The sequence below is a fragment of the Heloderma suspectum genome, chromosome 2 (genome assembly GCF_057233095.1).
Source record: "Heloderma suspectum isolate Gila_16-S chromosome 2, 16-S_ref, whole genome shotgun sequence".
NCBI classification, from domain to species: Eukaryota; Metazoa; Chordata; class Lepidosauria; order Squamata; family Helodermatidae; genus Heloderma; species Heloderma suspectum.
Genome location: NC_139459.1, coordinates 153,827,678 through 153,844,732, shown reverse-complemented (window position 1 = coordinate 153,844,732; position 17,055 = coordinate 153,827,678). Strand labels below are relative to the sequence as shown.

Sequence of the window (17,055 nt, the reverse complement as noted above, 5' to 3'; positions counted from 1 at the left end):
ATCAGGGGACTGGAAACAAAGCCCTATGAAGAGAGACTGAAAGAACTGGGCATGTTTAGCCTTGAGAAGAGAAGACTGAGGGGAGATATGATAGCACTCTTCAAGTACTTGAAAGGTTGTCACAGAGAAGAAGGCCAGGATCTCTTCTTGATCATCCCAGAGTGCAGGACACGGAATAATGGGCTCAAGTTACAGGAAGCCAGATTCCGGCTGAACATCAGGAAAAACTTCCTGAGTGTCAGAGCAATACGACAATGGAACCAATTACCTGGGGAGGTGGTGGGCTCCTCCACACTGGAGGCCTTCAAGGCGAGGTTGGACAGCCATCTGTCAGGGATGCTCTGACTTGGATTCCTGCATTGAGCAGGGGGTTGGACTCGATGGCCTTGTAGGCCCCTTCCAACCCTACTATTCTATGATTCTATGATTCTATGATCAAAAGGTTTCATTAATATATACTGGCACCCTCACAGATGGTTATTGGAAATTCTTTAAAATCACTGTTAAAGGTCTTGTGCTGGCCAGTGGTAAGGTGCCAATACTAATGCAAAATTACTCAAGGTTTTGAAATTATGACCACAGAAAAGTAAAGCAAAATAAAGAAAAGATCACCCTTTGGATGTGGGAGAGGGAGAACCCTAAGTGTACACATATGGGAACAGTTGCTTTGGTACAGCTGTAGCTAGATTTAAGAGATGAACTATGGAAAGTTTAATACACACTGATGGCTCCTATTTCTGTTCTGAAATACATTGCCAGGCAGTGTTGCCTCTAGGCCTGCATGAATGCAAAGGAAGGGGACTGATATGATGGTGAGGAAGAATTCCCTATCCAAGTTCAAATCCTCATCGTTCTTGGGAACTGAGATTACAGTAGTGCAAGACATTACAAGGACCATATTATGATAATGTACCTACTTCATCAATCAATTGCACATAGAAATTCCACAGCTCATGTTGATGGGGTGTATCCATCTTACCTGCCTGCTTTGGTGATGATCATTTCTGTGCCAATATCATGGAATCTTTTCCAGAGATCAGCACACTGCAATTCCACCTGGATCTCCTCCATGGATGAGGTAGGAGGTGGCTGAGATATTGAGCTGCTGGATGTGAGATCAGAGTGGGAGCCAAATGAGCAGGATGTCCTCTCAGCCAGCACTTCAGTGTCTGACCCCGTGCTCTGCTCTGAATCTAAAAAATAGGAGAGCACACCAAATCAAACTCTAAATTTCTAAAGTTCCACAAAGGAGGAAGGGATAAAATAAAAGCAACATAAGCGATTTTTGAGACTAGTGCAATGGCATCTCTTTTATTATATGTATGCTATTGTTGGGATTTACAATCTGGTTTCTGGTTTTGTTTCCAACATGACATCTGGTACTTTAGTTACGTTTTAAAGCTGCTGAATAACATTGCCCACAATATAAAATATAAATAGTAACAAATGTAATCAGTATACATGGGAATGGAGCACACCAATAGTAGATGGGGGGCAGGGAGGAGAGAAAGGAAGAAAATTCATTCAACTTTGGGGAAATCATGTTGCATGTCATACCATATATGCTGTTCTTGCAAAGTCAGATATTTTTAGACAAAGGGCTTTTCTTCATTCTTTCTAGCATCTTTGTACTCAAAAATAATGAATGATCCCTTTTGGATTTGGTTTTTGGCAATGCTTACTTTTCAAATATATGTTATTTGTTCCTATGTTATAATTTTTGGAACAATGATTTCTTTCCTGAGAAAATAACCATGTTGTGCCACAGCTGTAGGGTTCTCTACAAAAGGAAAGATGGCAAACATATGGAAAGAATTACTGGTAAAGTACTTGTTATTTCAAGGGACACCTAGACTTTTTCAGGTTCTTGTTTGGCCAAAAAGCGGGGGGGGGGGGAGTTAGGGCTGAATTTCTCATGCCAAAATGATCTCATAAAGAGCTCTGCAACCAAAATACGTTTCTGGAAGCCACAGCCATGGCATGGGGAGGGGGGAAAGCTTGCTCTGTGACTGTTGCCCTCTGAGATTCAGTTGGCTGGGATGCAAGGCAGGGACCTCTCAGTCATGGTACCCTGGTTGTGGAACTCCCTCCATAGTGGAGTGATGATCATAAGGATCATACTGTGGCATTGCTAATACATTAGGGAAACAACTAATTTTTAAAAAGATTTGTGGGAATGCTGGGCACTGTGGTGCCCCATTATGTGGAATGCAATATCATGTGCTCTTATCTTTAGGGTTTGCTAGGTGAATACAGGTAAAGGAACAAGTAAAGGCCCAGTTGGTTCTCTCTGGTATGGCTTTCAGGTGAGCCATAAAGGCTTTTCTGTTTTCCCAATTGTTTCACTTGATGTGACTTGCTTTCTACTCTGTGTTTTTAGATTTGTGTAAGGATGGACGAAAGTCCCTTACCTGGTCCCGCAGCTTGCTTCGCGGTGGGGGGGAGGCGCTTCAGTTCTCCCCCCGAAGTTCTTAGCGGGGGGGAGGCGCCCCGCCCCTCCTGGCCGAAATTCAGGCCGGGGGGGAGGCACCCCATCCCTCGCCGCCGAAATTCAGGCCGGGGGGGAGCGCCCCGTCTTCCCGGCCGCGAAATAAAAAAAGTAAATTAAAAAACAAAACACGTGATAGGCTACGTAACGATTTACATAGCCTATCATGGCTAGATTTTCAAAGTCAGCCGTGATAGGCTATGTAAATCTTTATGTAGCCTATCACAGGGGACTTTGGAAAAAAAAAAAAGCGCGTATGCAAATGGCAGCGCCCATGGGTGCCGCCATTTGCGTTCCTTGTTTGGGCAGGGGTAGTCTACGTAAAGATGTACGTAGACTACGGCGAAAATAAGGGCAACGCAAATAGCCATTTGCGTACGCACTTTTTTTTTTTTCAAAGTCACCCGTGATAAGCTACGTAAAGATTTACGTAGCCTATCACAGCTGACTTTGAAAATCTAGCCGTGATAGGCTACGTAAATCGTTACGTAGCCTATCACTTTTTTTGTTTTTTTTTTACTTTACTTTGAAATGGCGGCGGTGGCAGCCGGTCGGAAGACCGGCCACCACACGCGCCCCCGCCAAAACGCCGCCAAAACGCCGCCAGGACCTGCCGCTGAGAGGGACATTCGATGGAGGTAAGTCCCATCCCGGGGGGGGGGGGCGGAGAATTTCACCACCAATTTCGGGGGGCCGAATGCGTTGGCATTCGGCCTCCCTGAGATTCGTAGAGAAATTCTCCGCCATCCCTAGATTTGTGTTTTTCTGTCTTTAATGCTCTCTGCTGTCTATTGGTGTAATCATAGAATCATAGAATAGTAGGGTTGGAAGGGGCCTATAAGACCATCGAGTTCAACCCCCTGCTCAGTGCAGGAGTCCAAGTCAAAGCATCCCTGACAGATGGCTGTCCAGCCTCGTCTTGAACACCTCCAGTGTGGGAGAGCCCACCACCTCCCTAGGAAATTGGTTCCATTGTCGTATTGCTCTGACAGTCAGGACGTTTTTCCGGATGTTCAGCCGGAATCTGGCTTCCTGTAACTTCAGCCCACTATTCCGTGTCCTGCACTCTGGGATGATCTTTGTTGCCTTCCTCTGAACCTTCTCCAGTTTGTTTGCATTCTTCTTAAAGCATGGTGCCCAGAACTTTTCATGTTAGCTGTTCCTATTTTATAATTGTTTTACGCTTCTATTGTAATTATATTTTCTGTGACTGCAGGCTGCCTTGTGGGCTTAAAGGTGCTTTGTGGGCTCAAAGGTGCCTTGTGGGCTCAAAGTTTTTTATAAATTAAACAAATAAATATATCCCCCACCACCACTGCTGGATATTCATGGCCCTTTCATGGGATTTTTATTTATTAAAATCTTAAGCCTCCAGCCCTTTTACCCACAGAGAAATAAAGAAAAAGATGTCATCAGTATTCAGATTCTTCTCCTTTCCCTAGTGACCTGCACTGATGGTAAACAAAAGCTTCAGCAGTGTATTTCTAGTGCAGCAAGCTGGGCTGTGGTTTGCACCTGCTGCAGGGACCTCTGCATAATGCTAACTGAGAATCAACTGTGCCCATATGTGTTGTGTGCTACCATTTCTTTAGAAATAATTATTATGGACCAGGCCCATTGTTTGTGGGTCCTTTGTCTTCCCCATTGAACAAAAACAAAATCCAGATCCCCCTATTCAGGACTTTGTGCCTGTTTTCCTCCCTTGATTAGTAGAAACTTTATATTTCTAAATCTTACTATTTTCTAAGTAGTAAAATATTTTATACTGAATGCTGACAAACATTTCACTTTACTTAATTGAACATGTTTTAAAAATAGCTTTTTACAGCCACTTTTAAACAAAGAAAACATTTCTACCACACTGGAGTACTTCTCCTTCGCCAGCCATACCACATCATAGCCTTGCTACAGAAAACTGATTATACAGCTAAAACCCAATAACTATTGAGAAAGTATATGTAGCATTACCTACTGCAGTCATACACAAATTCTGGTGGCTAAGGCTGCAATCCTGTACACACTTAAGCAGGAGTATGGGTAACTAAGTGAATGGGAGTTTTTTTTCCACATGCAAATTTCAGGCATGGGCTCCCAGTCCAGATTGGAGATACAGCAGGAGGCAAAGGGCTACAGCCCCATTAACACCCCCACTTAGGGTCGTAATCCAGACTGGGGAGCCCACACCTCTGAAAGAAAGATCCTGCACTGAAGGGCATACAATGTGTTCCTTTACCTGTATTCACCTAGCAAACCCTAAAGATAAGAGCACATGATATTGCATTCCACATAATGGGGCACCACAGTGCCCAGCATTCCCACAAATCTTTTTTAAAATTAGTTGTTTCCCTAATGTTTCCCCAATGTATTAACAATGCCACAGTATGATCCTCTGCCAAACAATCAAATGTATTGAAAGACTTGGTGTTTTTTAAAGTACAGCTAGAGCAAACATTATTTTCTATATGGTTAAATGCAATGTTGTATCTGTACAAACATGCCACTAGGGGACTATCAAGATGCTGGACAACAGTTCTGCACACTACTGTTGGAAAGTTTTCTAACGTTGAATCTGCTTTTGTTAACACTTGCATAATACTCTTGATTCCCCCTCCCCAAAGTTAAATGTTTATCACCAGTGTGATTGTTCAGAGCCAACTTTTGTGCAGACTTGCCAGAAGACCAATGCAGCCCAGAAAAAAACCCTGCTACAGAAGAGCCAGCTGAAAGACACATCTGCTGTGTTCCCCTACACAGCTTCATCTTTTTTTCTTTTCTTTTTTACCATGAGACTTTTACCAATAGAACTGAAAATATCTATGCTGTGAGCAGTTTAAAGCTGCCAAAACGATATCAATCAAATCCCATTGAATTTCCCATCAAATATACATACACGTGTGTGCACACACACACACACACACACACACATATACTCCAAGTACATTTCTGCTGCTGGAACAGCTTCATTAGAGCCTACCCATAAAAATTCCAAACCACCAGACACACAGATGGTAACATTGCAACACAAATAATTATAAATCACTTTGGATTTGTCTCTTGAATGAGAAATTTAGAAGCAGTTTGCCATTTGCCTGCACTGTATGGGTTTGTGTAGCTGCTATGACTGCATACACTGGCCCTATGGAATGGCAGTAAGAGGTAGATACTGAACTTGTACTTAAGCTGCCCATAACTGTATTAGTTACTTATAGTCATGGGATGCAAAAACTGGGACTTGTGTGGTGGTGGGATGATATCTGATATTACCCAAGGAATGGGCTTGGCTGTCAAGCGGCAACTGTCCCTTGGGTGCCATATGCCTTTCTATGTAGAGGGAGACTGGATGGCCCTTACCTTACAGTCCCAGATAGCAGCTGATTACAGGAGCCACCCAGCTCTGTTTCTTTCTTTTTTTCTTTTTCTTTTTTAGCTTTTCTATATTGCCTTTCTGGAAAAACCAAGCAAGGTGGTCCCCCCACCCCAAGCAACAACAGACAAAAATCACAAACAAACTAAAATATAGTAAAAATATATACAGTAAAAAAGCAACAATCTTATAACAATGATTTAAAAGGCCAGATTAAAAAGATGTGTCCAGACCCCCTTTCTGAATGCAGAGAGAGGGGGGACCAGTCATAGCTCCAGCAGAATTGTGTTCTGGAGTCTGGGAGCATCACAGGAGAAAGTCCTTTTCCACATGCCCAATAAGCAAGTTTCTGTAAGCGAGGATGTCTTCAAAAGTGCCTCTTCTACTGATCTTAGTAGCCAAGTAGGTTCATCACAGCTTAGGTGGTCCCTAGGCCCTAAGCAATTTAGAGCTTCAAAGGCTAAAACCAACACCTTGAATTGAGCTCAGAAAACAATTGGCAACCAGGGCAGATCTCTCAGTATTAGGGTGATATGACCCCAATATTGTGCATCAGCTAGCAACCTAACTGCGACATTGTGCAGCAATTGAAGCTTCTGGATGTTCTTCAAGGGTAGCCCCATGCAGAATACATTGCAGTAATCTAACTGTAATGTAACCAAGGCATGGATAACTGTGGCCAGCTCAGGAATGGCCGCAGCTGGCACACTAGATGCAGTTGTGCAATGTGCTTCTCGCCAGCACTGCCACCTGAAGATCCAGGGACAGTGTAGGGTCTAGGAGTACTCCCCAAGCTATGAACCTGAACTTTCAGGGGGAGTGAGACCCCATCCAGAACAGGTTGAATCCGAGTCCCTGAGTGAGATTTTCTACTGACCAACAGGACTTCTGTCTTTAATCTTAGCATGTTCACCCTCATCCAGCCCATTATCAAACTCAGGCAACATTCAAGGATGTCAATTTCTTCCTTGGTGTCCAGTAGCAAAGAGCAATAGAGCTGAGTGTCATCAGCATATTGATAGCACCTCACTCCAAAGCTCTGGATGCCCTCTCCCAGAGGTTTCATGTAGATTTTAAATAATATAGGGAACAGGACAGAACTCAACACCACCTTCTGGACATGACCTGGCAGAAAGGACCAGAAACACTGCAATACAGTGTTGCCAAAGCCCAACCCTGCCAGGTGGTCCAAAAGGATACCATGGTCAATGGCACTGAAATCACTGACTTGTCCAGGAGAATGAGTAGGGCTCCACTCCCCACCACCACCACATCCAGTTCCCAGTGTAGGTCATCCACCAAGGTGACCAAAGCAGTCTCAGTCCCATATCCCCCTATTCCCCCCTCGTACACCAGCCCCAAAGCCATAATGAAGAAAAAGTGGCTTGTGCATTCTCATTTCCTTCCAAAACCTCCCCCTTTCTTGAAAAGACTGCTGTGTAGTCATATCCAGTGAAGCAATGAAATCCAGGTAGAGATTTGCACACTGATGATCCCAGTGAGTCTGCTAGCTTCCTCACACCTGTGTACCTCAAATTGTTTTTTGACTGCAGGCCTACTCCCATCCAAACATTTATTTCATTATTTAAGAATTAAAAATCATCACAAGAATTACCAACCCATCTATGTCATTGTGGTGTATGACAATGTTACTGTCAGGTGCCCAGCCCCTGGCTTCCCTTGTAGTCAAGTTGTGAAGCCATGTTTTCAGTCAGTTACTTTATTGTGCAAACTACAAGCAAACAGGCCTTGCTTCAGGCTACAGACAGTATCCTCATGCAGCAATTGATAACAACCTTTCCTTGCAGGCTTTGCATAATACAGTAGGCTTCATCTAACTACCTGGGTTAAAGCACCATGAATGAGAGCTGCTACTAAACAGCTGCCGGCTACAACAGACCACCCCGCTTCTCAGACTGAGTGGCCTACCAAATCTCACCCTCAAGGTGGAATTTCCCACAGGGTCGCCTCCCTTGCTGCAAGTCTCTTGGAGCGCCTCATGACCCTGTGTTGTTCCTCACTTTCCATCTGACATGTTAACCCTTGGGTCTCTTACTCCCACCCCCTCCTCCTCTTCATTAGGAGCCTGCATTCCCATGGGTTCAGGGGAGGGCCTAGCCTGGTGGTCATCCAACTGACAGCCAGGCCAGTTGCAGCTGGACTGCACCTTCTCTGCCACTGTCATTCACGCTGAGGCCCTGCTCCTGCAACCTTGGTGCCTGGACAACTCCTTCCATCTCCCCCTCCCTTTCTGACTCAGAATCAGTTCCCATGTTTTTTTGGGCCGCAGCTGCAGAGGTGCTGGATACGATGCTTACAGTTACTTAGTGAGGTACATGACATTGCAAGGCGGTAAATCAGTTGGGAATATGCCTCTTCATGGGTACATCCGAAGGAACTCTCTTCACTGCATTGCATACTACAATCCACAGTATGAAAAACAGAACTAATTTCTTTAGGGTTCCATGCAATACTTTGAGACCAATAATTATCTAATCATCAGATTTTCATGCTTTCACTAGAAATAGCATCAGAGCCTCTTTGAGGTTATCATTCCTTAGTGCTCCAATGAAATCAGAAATTCATCTAATTTATACTCCAGAAATTGTATACTGCTAGTCTCAGCAGCCAATGTTGGCTCTTCTGTCTCATTCAGGGAATTTTACTGACAGAGTAACTGTCCTGTCCAATTTCGATATATTCCAAGCAGATGTGAAATCCACCAAACATTAGGAACAACTTGTCAAACTTAGTACATCCATCTACTTTTATTATAAGTACAACTTTCACGATAGCCAAGTCATATGTCACAATAATGTTCCTCTGCTGGCACTCCTCAGCTATTTTCTAGCATCTTTTAATTTCTTCTGCCACAACTTGTAGCAATGTTGAATACTTGGTAATTTGTGGGAAATACCTGGTTTTTGTCTGGGGAAGTTTATTCACTAAAACTCTGGAATTCCAGCTTGTCCACTTTGGAGCTCTCTATGTCTTAAATGCCAGTGACATCATCCACATAGTGGATCCACAATGAAATTTTCATAATTATCCAGAATCGTAGATCTGTTGCCATTATCAAGTGGTACAAATCTACTCTTTTAAAGTTTTAGACTGCTTCCAGATGAGGTTTGCATTGTGGATTACTACTAAATCCACTAGGGATGGCAGAGAATTCCGCCACAGATTCCAGTGAGGCCGGATTCTTTAGAATCCAGCCCCCCGGAATCCGTGGCGGAACGGCCCCCTGCCCCCCACCCCCCGCGGAATCCCCCCGGGACGGAACTTACCTGGGGCGGATGCGGCGGATGCGACGGATGCGACGGATGTGGTGGCAGCTCCAGCGGCTGGTCTCCTGGCCGGCCACAGCCAGGCTGCTGTGGCCGTCATTGGCGTCCTTGCAGCTGTGATAGGCTACGTAAGTATTTACGTAGCCTATCATGGCTAACCCCCCCCCAAAAAACAGTGTACGCAAATAGCGGCGGCTACAGCGGCCGCCATTTGCGTTCCCTATTTTTCACCATTTTATCCTACGTAAATATTTACGTAGGCTATTACGGCGGAAAAAAAGAGGAACGCAAATAGCGTAGTGGGAGCCATTTGCGTTCCTTTTTTTTTCACTGTTCTAGCATACGTAAATATTTACGTAAGCTATTATGGTGGGGGGGAAAGGAACGCAAATAGCGCCCACTACGCTATTTGCATTCCCCTTTTTTTTTCACTGTAATAGCCTACGTAAATATTTACGTAGGCTAGAACGGCGAAAAATAGGGAACGCAAATGGCGGCCGCCGTAGCTGTCGCCATTTGCGTACGCTGGGGGGGGTTGTGGATTTTTTTGGCTTGCTGTGATAGGCTACATAAATACTTACGTAGACTGTCATGGCAGCCTGGCTGGACGCAAATGGCGGCTGCTACAGCAGCCGCCATTTGCATCCGCAGCAGCCCGTCCGCAGCCGGAACTCCAGCTGCAGATGGCCCTGGCCGGCTTCATGACCCCATGGACCATAGCACGCCAGGCCTTTCTGTCCTCTGCTCTCTCCCGGAGCATGGATATCCATGGAAAGGAATATGGCAGATTTTCACAGGCAAAAAGGAGAGCATCTGCATGCAGAAGACCAGTCTCTAGCATCTCCATTTTTTAAAAGAGGCATGAGGTAGCAGGGTAGAGTCACTGCCAGTTCGAATATACTATTTTGAATTAGGCAGCCCAATAGATTGACTCTGTATATGGCAAAATAAGAAGAGCCCCACTTGATCAGGCCAAGAATCCATCTACACCAGCACCCTGTTTCCAGCAAGGACCAGCCTCTGGAAAAAGCCATAAGCAGAGCATGAAGGCAACAGCCTTCTTCACAGGTTTGTACTCAGTATATGGTACAAAACAGCTAATGAAGTAGGCAGCCAATGGAGGCAGCTTCATATGTTCACTGATGGAAAATCTGGGCCTGCCAGACCACAAGCAAAAGCATCTGTGGAATCAGTAAAGTTCTTAATTAACAAAAGACAATGTTGTGAGAAGCGGGGGTGGGTGGGTGTAATTTTAATGTTATTTTTCATAGCCAGGGGAATTTTTGGTTTTACACTGAGCTATGGTTTTGGCTGCTTTGTGAATTCGCTTTATCTCTCCAAGGTGGAACCTGCTGCTCTTGCTTGGACTGCCCTCTCTCTTCCTCCTCCTGCAAGCCCAGATGGAAAGACCAGGGGAAACACAGCAGGGTATTCTTCTGACTTTGCATTTGGCAGCTTTGCATCTTGCAGTATTTATAGGCTTGACGTGACTTTTCCAGCAAAAGCTGACGTGGGCAAACTCACTACGTTCCCCACTCCCACCCCCTTTCCCTTTCATCCAAACCATACACCAGAAGTTTCTGCTTTCAATATCCTTGTGCATTTTTGCAATGGATTCACAGGGGGTAGAAAAATCAATACACAGGGAAGAAACACCAACCCACTAGGAGATGCAAAGTTTCCCTATTAAATTACCAGCTTCAAACTCTGGTGATCAGAAGTGATTTCCTCTTTGAAGCCCTTTTCAGTCCTGATGATTTCAGAGGAGTTTGTGCTACTTCTAAATACTTTTTTTTTTTCAACTAGCCACAGCTTCAACAGACTCAGGCTCTGAACCTCAAAGTGTTCCCCCAATGCATCCCCCGTTCATGTCAGAGAGACATGGGGAAGCAAAGTTCTTGGAGGTCACAGCACTTAACAGCAAGCAGTGGATTTCCCGTCTGTGCACCAGAGGCCTTGTTAGGCAGGGGGCTTTCCTTACCCTGATGAGAAAGAAAGATGGTGACAGGCCAACACCAGTGCTAAAAAAAAAAAAAAAAAAGCTGCCTTTCCTCTTTTGTCAAAAGAACCATGTGGACCTCCAATAAATGTGGATAAAATGCAGCCATGTACGACCGCTCAGCCTTTTTAAACTAATACCAAGATCCTTACTTTAGTTGGGCAACATCACCTAGGCTGAGCTGGATGTTGATCCAATTAGATCCTGAAGCAGTAGTATCCAGAGCATTGTGAGAATATTTTTATCCAGGGTGAAATATATAGAGTACAATCCACTGACGCATTTTTTTTCTCCTTTGCAAACTCCATTGAAATGAATGAGAGCTACACAAGAACACTACAGTTGCGCCTCAAGTATATCAGAGGTGGGCAGATTTCAGGCTTGTAGGAACTACTTTGTTTTTTTACTAGAAACCTGACATCTGCCAACTGAGCCTGATGCAAAAGACATACACTTAGAATTAAAGAATTCAGAGTCCAGGAATTTGTTCTGAGTGCCAGAACTGAATGGAGCTCATACATAGTCCCTCCACACAAAACTCCTCTGCTGGTTACTCCCAAGATTTCTTCATCTGAGCAGTATAATTTAGGATGGGAGAGAGTCATTTTGCTGCTTCTATTGTTAGACAATTGGAAGTCTCAGAAACCTGGCCCAACTACAGTAAATTACCCAGAGACCCACCAGCAGATCCAGATCTACCCTCTGGCCACCTTTGAAATATATGATTTAGACACCACTTTTTAATGCAGAGAAAATGATGATGATTAACAAGCTTGTGCAAATCTGTGGGAATGGCTGCATGTCCCTGACTTGCCAAAGATATGATTGACCCTAATTTATGGAGGGTCAGGATATCACTGGCTGCTCATCATGGTAGCTATATACTAACTCCAGGACCAGAGGCAGCAGGCCACTGAATGCCAGTGGCTAGAGAACAATTGTGGGAGAGGCTTTTGCGCTCATGTCCTGCTTGTGGCACCTTCATGGATCACTGCCTTGTTGTGGCGAAGGGGCTTGCGTAACTCAGTGAAGCCATAAGCTATGCCGTACAGGGCCACCCAAGACGGACAGGTCATGGCAGAGAGTTCTGACAAAATGTGGTCCACTGGAGAAGGAAATGGCAACCCACTCCATATTCTTGCCAAGAAAACCCCATGGAACGTATCACAAGGCTAAAAGAGATGATGCTGGAAGATGAGCCCCTCAGGTCGGAAGGTGTCCAATATACTACTGGGGAAGAGCAGAGGGTATTTCCAAGTAGCGCCAGAAAGAGTGAAGCAGCTGGGCCAAAGCCGAAAGGACACTCAGCTGTGGATGTGTCTGGTGGTGAAAAGAAAATCCGATGCTGTAAAGAACAATATTGTTTAGGAACCTGGAATGTCAGATCAATGAATCAAGGTAAGCTGGAGGTGGTCAAACATGAGATGGCAAGACTGAACATTGACATCTTGGGAATCAGCGAACTAAAATGGACAGGCATGGGTGAATTTAACTCAGGTGACCATCATATCTACTATTGTGGGCAAGAATCCCTTAGAAGAAATGGAGTAGCACTCATAGTCAAGAAAAGGGTGGGAAAAGCAGTACTAGGGTACAATCTTAAAAACGATAGAATGATCTCAGTACGAATCCAAGGCAAACCATTCAACATCACAGTAATTCAAGTCTATGCCCCAACCACTGAGGCCGAAGAAGCTGAGGTTGATCGGTTCTATGAAGACCTAGAACACCTTCTAGAACTAACACCCAAAAAAGATGTCCTCTTCATCATAGGGGATTGGAATGCTAAAGGAGGAAGTCAAGAAATCACCGGGATAACAGGCAGGCATGGCCTTGGTGTACAAAATGAAGCAGGACAAAAGCTAATAGAGTTTTGCCAAGAGAACACGCTGATCATAGCAAACACTCTTTTCCAACAGCACAAGAGACGACTCTACACATGGACATCACCAGATGGTCAATATCGAAATCAGATTGATTATGTACTTTGCATTCAAAGAGGGAGAAGCTCTATACAGTCAGTCAAAACAAGACCTGGAGCTGACTGTGGCTCAGATCATGAGCTGCTTCTTGCAAAATTTCGGCTTAAATTGAAGAACATAGCGAAAACCACTAAACCATTCAGGTATGACCTAAACCATATCCCTCATGAATATACAGTGGAGGTGAGGAATAGATTTCAGGGATTAGACCTGATAGACAGAGTGCCTGAGGAACTCTGGATGGAGGTCCGTAACATTGTTCAGGAGGCAGCAACTCAATCCATCCCAAAGAAAAAGAAATGCAAGAAAGCCAAGTGGCTGTCTGAGGAGGCTTTACAAGTAGCTGAGGAAAGAAGGGAAGCGACAAGCAAGGGAGAAAGGGGAAGATATATCCAACTGAATGCAGAGTTCCAGAGAATAGCAAGGAGAGACAAGAAGGCCTTCTTAAATGAACAATGCAAAGAAATCGAGGAAAACAATAGAATGGGAAAGACTAGGGATCTCTTCAAGAAAATCGGAGATCTCAAGGAAACGTTTTGTGCAAAGATGGGCATGATAAAGGACAAAGAAGGCAGGGACCTAACAGAAGCAGATGAAATTAAGAAGAGGTGGAAAGAATACACAGAAGAACTATACAGGAAATATCTGAATGTCCCTGATAGCCATGGTAGTGCGGTCACTGAACTTGAGCCGGACATCCTAGAGAGTGAAGTCAAGTGGGCCTTAGGAAGCATTAGTAACAACAAAGCTAGTGGAGATGACAGTATTCCAGCTGAGCTATTTAAAATCCTAAAAGATGATGCTGTTAAAGTGCTGCATTCAATATGCCAACAAATTTGGAACACTCAACAATGGCCGCAAGACTGGAAAAGGTCAGTTTACATTCCAATTCCAAAGAAGGGCAACGCCAAAGAGTGCTCAAACTACCGCACAATTGCGCTCATTTCACATGCCAGCAAGGTGATGCTTAAAATCCTACAAGCTAGGCTTCAGCAGTATGTGAACCGAGAACTACCGGAAGTACAAGCTGGGTTTCGAAGAGGCAGAGGAACTAGAGATCAAATCACCAACATTCGCTGCATCATGGTGAAAGCAAGAGAATTCCAGAAAAACGTCTATTTCTGCTTCATTGACTACGCTAAAGCCTTTGATTGTGCGGATCACAACAAACTGTGGCAAATTCTTAAAGTGATGGGAGTACCAGACCACCTTACCTGTCTCCTGAGAAACCTGTACGAGGGTCAAGAAGCAACAGTAAGAACTGGACATGGAACAATTGATTGGTTCAAAATTGGGAAAGGAGTACGACAAGGCTGCATATTGTCACCCTGCTTATTTAACTTATATGCAGAGTACATCATGAGAAATGCCGGGTTGGATGAATCACAGGTCGGAATGAAGATTGCTGGGAGAATTATCAACAACCTCCGATATGCAGACGATACCACCCTAATGGCAGAAAGCGAAGAGGATCTAAAGAGCCTCTTGTTGAGGTTGAAAGAGGAGAGTGCAAAAGCTGGTTTGAAACTCAACATTAAAAAAACTAAGATCATGGCATCTGGCCCTATCACTTCCTGGCATATAGAAGGGGAAGAAATGGAAGCAGTGACACATTTTACTTTCTTGGGGTCCAAGATCACTGCAGACGGTGACTGTAGCGATGAAATTAAAAGACGCTTGCTCCTTGGGAGGAAAGCTATGGCAAACCTAGACAGCATAGTAAGAAGCAGAGACATCACCTTGCCGACAAAGGTCCGTCTAATCAAAGCTATGGTTTTCTCAGTAGTAATGTATGGCTGTGAGAGATGGACTATAAGGAAGGCTGAGCGCTGAAGAATTGATGCTTTCGAACTGTGGTGCTGGAGAAGACTCTTACGAGTCCCCTGGACTGCAAGGAGGTCAAATCAGTCAATCCTAAAGGAAATCAACCCTGAGTGCTCACTGGAAGGACAGATACTGAAGCTGAAGCTCAAATATTTTGGCCACCTAATGCGAAGAGAAAACTCTCTGGAAAAGACCCTGATGCTGGGAAAGACTGAAGGCAAAAGGAGAAGGGGACGGCAGAGGATTTGATGGCTAGATAGCATCACCGATGCAATGAATATGAACTTGAGCACGCTCCGGGAGAGAGCGCAGGACAGGAAGGCCTGGCATGCTATGGTCCATGGGGTCACGAAGAGTCGGACATGACTGAATGACTGAACAACAACAACAACAACCTGCTTGTGGACTTCCCATAAAATCTTAGGTGTATCTCAAAGTACAAGTTTCTAAATGTATTTGATCCTAAAACGTGCATGTGTGGTGTTTTTGTATGTTTGGGGGAGCAGGGGTTGTGCCAAGAATTGTATCACAAAATTTGTGAAAGTGTGAAATCCAAAAGAGATTACGTTCCAATCTGCACATTAGTCCAGGTTCCCAATTTGGATTACTGGGTTCAACTCTCAGGTGGAAAGAGTTCAGTCTAGTTTCCTTAGGAAGATTCTGTGTTTACCTTCTTGTGTTGAGAATGCAGCTATTAACTTGGAAGTGGATATTCGATCAGTTGAATGCCAGGCTTGAATAAATGCCTTAAAATGGTTGCTACATGTGCATTTTTCTGCAGCTCCTGATAGTTATGTTCAGTGCTTCCTGACTGCTTTCTGACACCTTTGTTAGTCAATGAATGAGGGAGATGGAGAAGAGGATTTTTAGGTTGGGTTTTTCTCCTGAGGATTTGGGCATTTATGGCTTAAAGAAGGCACAATTCTATGTTATGCAGAGATTAGTAGATTTAGATCTCCAGGGTCCAAGAGCTGCAGCTGATAAATCCTGTTCCCTATAACCTCCAAATAATACTCTAAAATATGGAATTATTTATTTTATTTATTTACAATATTTATATAACACTCCTCATCAGAAGAATGGTTAGAGCTTTGTATCTGCATATACTGACTGTTTCTAAATACAGGAGAGCATTCATCCTCACTCATTTCAACGTGTTGCCCTCTGCACTGTTAAGTGGACAATTCAATGCAACCCCAGTTAACAAACTTCTGTGGCTGTGTGGAATGGGTGCAATAGTCTATTGATCATGTACTCCTATACTGAAATTTATATAGAGACTGCAGAGAGAAACTGATTCTCCGCTTATTAAGAATAAGAACCCTCCTGGGATGATCTTATAAAGGGTCAGTGAGGTTTTGTTAGAAGGATGACTCATTCTATATCACTGAGAAGCTTGCAGACCTTTTTCTTATTTCAGTGCAAATTAGAGGAAAAGTTAGGTTGGCCCTATTTTAAAATGTATTGTTCTTATCTAATTACTCTTAATCATTTGTATCTTCCTTTTGCATAAAAACCTGTACTGCTCTGTCACTGCAATAAACAATTTATTCATTCCTTCAAATTGGTCAGCTATAGACTGGGTCAGTTTATCTCAGAATTCGCAAAGACCAAATTCCTGAAGCATCCCTATATATACATTGCAGATGTCAAATGTTATTATAGCAGAATGTTGATTATGTTGTTGCAGACTTTTGATTTATTTATGTTCAATGTAGAGTATTAATGCCTATTGTTCTTTCCTTTAAAAGGCTTTACTAAGCATTTTCTGCTTGAGCTATACAGTGAGTAGAACACTTCTGGATATGTTTAAAACAAAGAAAAGGATATAATGCAAGAGATTTGCTTCACTAATCACAGAGTTGCAATCTGGGGGTACTCCTGGATGCCCAGGGTTTGGCAGCGGCCAGGAGCATATGTGCACAGCTGAGACTAGTGCACCAACTGCGCCCATTCCTAGGGATGTCTGATCTGGCCATGGTCATGCATGCCAAACTTATATCCCACTTGGACTACTGAAACGCCATGTTCTCCCATATGAGACTGCCTGGGTTTTCAGATCTTTGAGGGTGACCCTTTTCTTGGTTCCTCCACCATCGCAGATGTTTCTG

At 44.0% G+C, this 17,055-nt stretch overlaps 1 protein-coding gene across 1 annotated transcript in view; it reads right to left on the bottom strand.

Annotated features, from left to right (window-relative positions):
- TBX15 (T-box transcription factor 15) overlaps nucleotides 1–17,055 on the bottom strand; it is a 171,104-nt gene that overhangs the window by 98,631 nt on the left and 55,418 nt on the right. The window contains exon 2 of the mRNA XM_084832192.1: nucleotides 980–1,193. Coding sequence (XP_084688318.1) covers nucleotides 980–1,193 — 214 coding nt within the window. The remainder of the gene's footprint in view (nucleotides 1–979; nucleotides 1,194–17,055) is intronic.